The sequence below is a fragment of the Aegilops tauschii genome, chromosome 7 (genome assembly GCF_002575655.3).
Source record: "Aegilops tauschii subsp. strangulata cultivar AL8/78 chromosome 7, Aet v6.0, whole genome shotgun sequence".
In the NCBI taxonomy this organism is placed as follows: Eukaryota; Viridiplantae; Streptophyta; class Magnoliopsida; order Poales; family Poaceae; genus Aegilops; species Aegilops tauschii.
Window position 1 is genome coordinate 402137612 of NC_053041.3, and position 8099 is coordinate 402145710.

At 49.8% G+C, this 8099-nt stretch overlaps 1 protein-coding gene across 1 annotated transcript; it reads right to left on the minus strand.

The window, feature by feature from the left end:
* Positions 1 to 1971: 1971 nt before the first annotated feature.
* On the minus strand, positions 1972 to 3099 carry LOC109755966 (uncharacterized). Its single transcript, XM_020314842.1, has one exon. It carries the CDS (start codon positions 3097 to 3099, stop codon positions 1972 to 1974), a length of 1128 nt encoding a protein of 375 aa, XP_020170431.1.
* Between the last annotated feature and the right edge of the window lie 5000 nt (positions 3100 to 8099).

Below are 8099 nucleotides of genomic sequence, written 5' to 3' on the forward strand. Positions count from 1 at the left end.
AGGAGCGAGGGGCTCGTTTGTCATTTCGTGCGCTCAGCCGCAGCCGGCGGAAACTGGGGGTCTCGCGTTGCTGTCCCGTCCTTGCCGCCCAAAGCCGCACGGCACGAAACATGGATCCGTATCCTTTGGTGCCTCCGATCGCTTTTTTCCTTACTTTACCACTGCCCATTTGGCCATTTCTACTACTGGTAACTAATCGGACGTGAAAATTCATCAGACGTTGTATGTTTTGCCTGCACCCAGTGGCGTGCTCCTACTTAGGGTAATGCCCACTACGTTGGTAGTGTCTTGTTTTCCTTGGAGCAAAGGTTTTGTTTCGTCGATCTTGTTGCCAGGCAAGGGACGGTGACACGGACAAAGCGGGGCGGGCGTGGGTCCGTCCAATTTTGGAGCTCTGGACTGACCGGCTCCACATAAAATACATACATTCTCGGCCTACCACGCAGACAAAAACAATACTAGTATATGAGTGTTTGGAATCGGATATGTCGTGCATATTCTCGACGACCCTGCTGGCCTAAGCAGCCATGTCACAGCCTCACGGCACCAATCTTGAGCTGATCCTGAGCGCAGATCGGACGATGCAGATCGACATGCGCGCACGTACAGGCCACCCTGTGGCACGAATGCGCGTATGTACGTACGGTGCAAGTGGGAGTACTACGTAGGAGTGGTTAATGGATCCAAGGCGTCGCGCATACATGCGCCGTGATGGCCATTAATGGCACGCGCGCGAGAGAGAGATGGAAAGATCACCGAGCGTGAGTTGAGATGAATGTCCACCGGGTATCATCATGTGATCGCGGAGGAAAACGGCGACCCGCATTAATGGCGATTAATTCGACCGTTCCCGCGCAACCAGCGTCGTGGGGCAGTAGTATTTGCAGTCGCAAGTACAGGTCCATGGGCCACCACGACGGGGCCATCACGCCGCCACGGCATTGCCATGCATCACCATCATACAGCCGTACCAAACCACATGGAAACATGGAGTAATTAAGCCTACGAGAGACGCATGAACGGTGATGGTCAGGTGGTGCTGCCCGTTACGATTAACTAACCACGCGCGCACGAACCAAGCATGAACCCGGCCGCTGGCGAGCCGCAGGGGCGATTGGTTACCGGAAAACAAATCAGTGCTGCACGAGCTAAGCCCTAGCTGGAGGGAGATACGGTTTGATTTGTCGCCAGTTCGTACGTACAGCGGCCGACAGGACTCGCACGGCTGGCGGCGCGAATCCGGGGCCGACCTCTCGTCCAGTTCCACTTCCACGCACGTACGACGACGACGACGACGTGCGCCGCACGCACGCACGCACGCCACCGCGCGTCGCGCCGGGCAGACTACTCACTGCTCATTGGCAAGGCGTCGCCAGTCACTATGGCAAGGCGTCGCCCACGACGTGCGGGGTGGTGCACCGGCTCCGGCTCCGGCCTCTGCCCCCACCAAACTGATGCCCTCGCCTCGGAGTGGCAAGTCAACCCTGGGCTTTAGGCCAACTCCATCGCGCGACCCTAAACGGACGTCCGTTTTGTCCGGATTCTGTCCGTTTGGGTAGGGTAATGCGGTCGTGTCCGGGCGTGTCCTGGGATGCGTTGGCCGTGCGGCCAGCGCGCAGCCGTATCCGTTTGCCCCATCCTGTTCGTCAGGACAAAAATGCCCATATTTTCATCAAAATTAGTTTGCACGTTCAAATATTTGTCTGAAAATTAAAATAGTTTTACGACCCAATTGAAATTGTCTTTAATAAAATAGTTTTACAACCAAATTGAAATTGTCTTGACTGAACATAAAATGAATCAATACATCTATTGGTTGCAAATGTGATCCCACACGTGCTCAACCAAGTCATTTTGAAGATTCAAATGAGTGTGCCAATCACGCATCTTACGGTGGAATTGAACAAACTGTTCAAATGTGGCCGGGTCTTGGTGCAGAGACTCAATATTTTCACCTTAATAATCAAATCCTTAGTCGAAGATACTCTCATCACGCTCGTCCTCGACGATCATGTTGTGCATGATCACACAAGCAGTCATCATCTCCCAAAGCTTCCTTTCATCCCATGACAGTGCAGGGTTTCGAACGATACCCCACCGGGATTGAAGCACACCAAAAGCATGTTCCACATCCTTTCTAACACTCTCTTGCATTTGGGCAAATCTCTTTCTCTTCTCACCTTGGGTTTTCGAGATTGTCTTCACAAAAGTTGACCACTGAGGATATATACCATCAGCTAGATAGTATCCCTTGTTGTACTGGTGGCCGTTGATCTCAAAGTTGACAGGTGGGGAGTGGCCTTCTGCAAGCCTTGCGAAGACTGGAGAACGCTGCAGCACGTTGATATCATTGTGAGAACCTGTCATGCCGAAGAAAGAATGCCATATCCAAATATCCTGCGAAGCCACCGCTTCTAATATGAGAGTGCACGCGTTGACATGCCCCTTGTACTGGCTTTGCCAAGCAAATGAACAGTTCTTCCACTCCCAGTGCATATAATCTATGCTCCCAAGCATGCCTGGAAAGCCTCTAGCTGCGTTGGTCGCCAACAATCTCTCTGTATCAGCGGCAGTTGGCTGCCTCAAGTACTCTGGGCCAAACACCTCGATCACAGCCTGGCAGAACTTGTACATTGACATCAAACATGTTGTCTCACTCATACGCACATACTCATCCACCAGATCGCATGGAATTCCATATGCAAGCATGCGGATGGCCGCGGTGCATTTCTGGTAAGAGGAGAATCCAAGCTTGCCAAGGGCATCCGTCTTGCACTTGAAGTATGGGTCATGAGCAACCACTCCCTCTCGGATACGATTGAACACATGCCTTGCCATTCGAAAACGGCGATGAAATTTATCCGGCTTGAAAAGCGGGGTGTTCGCAAAGTAATCGGCATAGAGCAGGGCGTGGCCTCTCTCCCTGTTGCGGTTCAGGTTGGGAGCACGACCAGGGACTGACCCCCTGTACCGAGGAAACAGTCGTTGAATGTGGTCGTGAACGACCAGTGCAGCCATCACAAGATCTTCATCATTCGACGACGAATCGTCCGATGAACAAAGGAAGTGATGGAAGAAAAACTCGTCTCCACTGTCCATACCTTTGTGGGCAAAATGTCGAACACCTTGCGGTCGTGGTGGCGAAGAGGCCGCGATGATCACCTCAACGCAGCAGGGGTGGTCGCCGGCCGGATACTGGAAGCTGTCGCGGCCGCCGTGGTACGTCGCCGGCGGCCGTGTCCCCTCTGCCACCGGCAAAGACGGCGACGGCCAAACCTCCTCCGATCGACGGCCAAAACTACGGCGAAAGCGCGGGCGTGGTGGCGGTCATGTCGGGACGTGGTTTGGTATGGACGGTCGGGGGCTGCGCGGTGAGGAGGCGGCCGAAGAATAGCGGCGGCGCCGGCGGCGTGGCGGGGCGGGGAGAGAGGGTGAAGCGTTGGGAGCGGAGGGACTGCTAGTGTCCCCGACAGGCGGGCCACGGGGGGACAAGGGCGTGCGTCGAGGCCGTCCGCGCGCGTCCATTTCACCCCAAACCGAGCGCAAGTTTGGGCCGGGATGGCTCGAAAATAGACAGAATCCGGACATTTGTCCGTTTGAGGCCGCGCTATTCGTCCGTTTACCTCAAACGGACGCATCCGAACAAGATGGGGTCGCGCAGTGGAGTTGCTCTTACTGGCTTTGAAGGGACACCGACTCTAACAACTAATTTAATCTTATTCTCGAGCTTGCACCAATTCACGGCTAGGTTTTATAATTCGAAAACGCTGTTAGAATTGTGCAAGAAAGCATTTATGCAGCTGACCTTGCGTTTGATTAGTATTTGACGTTCACGGTCAGACACATCTTTATACATTTCTCCATTTCGTCTTTTCCTGTCTCATCTCTTCCGGCAATGTGATTTGGTATTGTAGCTGTTATTATTTCCAGTCAGAGCGCTTGGAATAAACAGGTAAACCAGCACAAATACATTATAGTGGTTGATTTATGTGTCATTGATGCGTCCGCCTACTTTTTTTCCAATAAAGATAAATATTGATATATAAAGATATCAATTACGCTTGGTATCCGCAACAATATGATATCTACGATTGGCCATGACATCGAGAATGCATAAATTTGAATTATTTTGGAACGAGAAAAAAATTACTATGTGACGCAATCACACAACCCATACGCAACAAGAGCCAATCACAGAGGGACGACACCAGACGTCGCACGTGCAACACAAACCTTGGATTGTGTGACAAGAGAGAGAGAGAGAGGAGTCATTTGTACCGCCAAAATCACACATTAGTATCGCTAGCGATATCTGGTGGTAGAACAGGGTATGGCCTTGACCCGAACGAATCCTCACTCACCACTACTTGCACAACCACGATTTGTCGCCGTTATCCATTCTCTCGTGCTACTATGTCCTCGAAGCGTGTGGTTTGATCGTACTAGATGGGAACCTTATCACCAATACACATATTGATTTACTTGGACTTAGATTCAAAAGTTCCAACTATGCCGCACTTTGCAATAAGAAATAATTTGTTCATTCTTTTTAGCGAACCAGGCATAACACCTTTCGACTAAATGACATAACAGAAATAAGAACAGTTCTTGGGTAAGGGAAAAGAAAGGGAAGGGGGGTGGAGTTCAAAGCACTAGCCCGAAACCTATTGAGCATGATCACAATCGACTCGTGCACCATGGGGGCAAAAACCTACAAGCAGGAGAAAACTATCGATATTGTAGTTACAATGCACCATCCATAGTCCTCCAAATAGCACGCAAGCTATCGACCAAAATATCGCAACAAAGACTGGTACCAGAACAAATATACATGAATCCACGGTACATCACCAGCTTCTCCTTCTTGAGGACGATGTCGAAACCTACCATGCGCTGCTACGCGAATCCTCATTAGTGAAGCCGTGCTAGTTCTCAAAATCTCTGCACCCCTGGCCAACACATCGTCTGCTCCATCACTTTGCATACTAGCGCGGTACAATCACGAAAGCGCAAGCTGCGAACACCCTCCAAAAAGGAGTTTTGGGTAGTTTGAATTCAAAGGTGGTTCTGTCTATACAGTTCCAGATTGGCCGACAAATAACTACCAATCCAATAGTATATATTTTCTGTTGCCTAGGTAAAAATGCATAATTCCATGTGTAATATTGCCATATATAGTTAAGGGACAAATCAGTGCTAAAGATAGAACCAACGGATCTCCAGACCACACTAGCATGTGGACAAGTAAAAAAGTTGTCGAGAGATTTCAAGTTCATAACAAAAAAAAGCATTTGGATTACCTGGCCAATTCCTATGTTTCATCACATCCCTAGTAAAAAACAACACTCATGACATTTGCCCAGAAAAAAAAGAATTTTGAAAGGGATCTTAGCTCTTCAAATTCATCTATAGTCACAACATGGACCAACAAATACTATCAACATTTGTAGACAACCGTAAACCCTTCACACATTCCAACACTTTACCCCATTGCACAGTTAGCTCATGGGACAACAATCGCCTATAAAATTTATTCACGTCAGCATCCACACAATCTCTCACGGTACAATTGATAGATCTCCAACGTATCTATAATTTTTGCTTGTTCCTTTGTATCTCATCAATTTGTATCTCATCAATTTAATTGGTGGGGGATAAGCATAACGTAATCCTTATTTTCTTTCTTCATGTGGGTTTATCTTTTCTTTTCGGAGATTGATCATCTTATCACATTCTAGTTCCAAGTGTTTCATCTTTTCTTTTCCGGAGTTCTAAGCTTCTCGCCAATTTCGTCGGAACCTCCATCTAAATCATCGCAAGACTCAGAGCTTATGCTATTCTTCCGTCTATTTTATCTCGTCATTCTTTTGTTACCGGAGTTCTTACGGTGGTTCGTCATGATTTAATTCATTCTTCGAGTGTTCATCAAGATTTTGTTGCTGGAGTTCAAGTATTTTTCCTTCTTGCTTTTCGAAGTGCAATTAATTCTCCGTATTCTTTTGTAGCGGAGTTTGCGTTTCTTCGTTCGTCTCAGTTATCCTATCATTTCCGATTGTGGCCGGTTATCACCTCATGATCTTGAGCTGTTACCTATAAGTCCACAACAAGCTTTTTCTTTCGTTGTTGATTTCCTCAACAACTCCGTTCAATATTTCCTCCTAAGGTTGCGTTCTATTTCATCCATGGCACAAGTGTCATTTTCTTCTTCGTTCTTTTCATTCAACTCTTTCAAGTCATCCGGAGATTTGTGTTGTTCCTCAAGTCAAGTATCAGCCCATTTCTCGAGCTCGTGCTGTCTAAATCTTTTCAGTCTTATTTCGTTTCTTATCTTGTCTAACCGGAGTGGTTTCACAGTCTATCTGATTCCGTGAGCATTCGATTCTCGTCATTCTCATCGTTTCTTTTCTTCTCGAGTGTTCTCGATTCTTTCATTTCCTCTTGCGTTCTTATTTCTTTTTCTATTTTCTCCCAACCGGAGTGATTTCGAATTCAGGCTTATTCCTTGAGCTTTTGCTTCTTGTATCATTCAACATTCCTCTTTTCTTCTCGAGTGTTCTTGATTTTGTTCATCCCCATTATTTTGTTCTTATTTCACCTCTTCCTTTTTCCCTTCCGTCTCGGTCCTAAGATCTCGGGACGAGATCTCTTGTTAGTGGAGGAGTGTTGTAACGCCCCGGATCCGATCCGCCAGGTGTCTGCCAGTTATTCGCTGTCGTTGTCATGTCATCTGCTTGCGTGTTGCATTTTGCCATGTCATCATCTGCATTTCATATCATGCCATCATGTGCATTGCATTTGCATACGTGTTCGTCTCTTGCATCCGAGCATTTTCCCCGTTGTCCGTTTTGCAATCCGGCGCTCCTATCTCCCCCGGTGCACCCCTCTTGTTTTCTTTCGTGTGCGTGTGTCAAACTTTCTCGGAGTGGACCGAGGCTTGTCAAGTGGCCCTAGTATACCACCCGGAGACCACCGGTCAAGTTTCGTTCCATTTGGAGGTCGTTTGGTACTCCAACGGTTAACCGGGTAACCGCGAAGTCCGTTTTGGCATTGCAGCAAAACCCCCTTCAAACAGCCCCAAAACCCCTCTAAGTCTCCGCCATGCTCTCGGTCGTTCGATCACGATCGCGTGGGCGAAAACCGCTCCTCGTTTGGACTCTCCTAGCTCCCTCTACCTATATATTTTCGCGCAGATGAACCCTAGCCCCCTTCCCCTCGCGCCGCCGGACGCTTTCTCCTCCCACCGGACATGTCCGCACCGCCCCCGCGACGAATCCGGGCGCGACACCTGTCCGCCGCCGTCCCACCGCCGCCGCGGCCCGCGGAGCCCATCCGGGGCCCGCGCGGGCCCGAGTCGCCGCCGCCGCCGACGTGGCCTCGCCGCCCGGCAACGGCGCCCGCCGCCTCGCTTCCTCCGGCCGCCGGGCTCCCGCCGCACCGCCGCCTTCGCCGGCGCCGGCCGCCCGCCCGCCGCGCCTTGCCCCGCCGCCTGGCCGCCGCCCCGTGCGTCGCCGGAGCCTCGCCGGCCCCGTCCTCCCCCTCCTCCCTCGGCCATGGCGCCGCCCCGCGCCGTCCGGCGAGCTCCCCGCCGGAGCACTGCCGCCTCTGCCCCCGAGCTCGAGCAGCCCATCCTCGATCCAGATCCACGGTAGCCCCCGTTGACTTTTCCTCTCCCTCGTTTTCACCGAGTCATTGTATTTCATCAGCATGTGCTCCTGTTCGAGATGCCATAACTTTTTGCATGTAGCTCCGATTCGCGCGTGTAATATGTCAAATTGTTCGTCTCGTGATTCTCTACATTTTGTTCAATTGCATCATGTTCATTAGAGGTCATCTTGATGCCCAAATCTCTGTTGGAAGAGGGCTAGTTGCTGTTATCCTCTGTTTCTTATCAGAACTTGGACAATTGTCATTTTTGTATCATTTAATCTGTGCATCGTTTGAGCATGAGTTCTACATGTGTTTTGAAGTATGTCATGCCATCTTTCCAATGGTGTAGTCCATGTATTTTTGTGATCTCTGTGGTGACTAGCACAAGCATGCAAAGTAGGTCCCGTAATGTTTCTGATTTCAGAGTGTGATTTCTCAAAGTCCTTGTCTGC

Coding starts and splice junctions, on each gene's coding strand:
- LOC109755966 (XM_020314842.1), bottom strand. CDS start 3,099: ATGGACAGTGGAGACGAGTTTTTCTTCCATCACTTCCTTTGTTCATCG.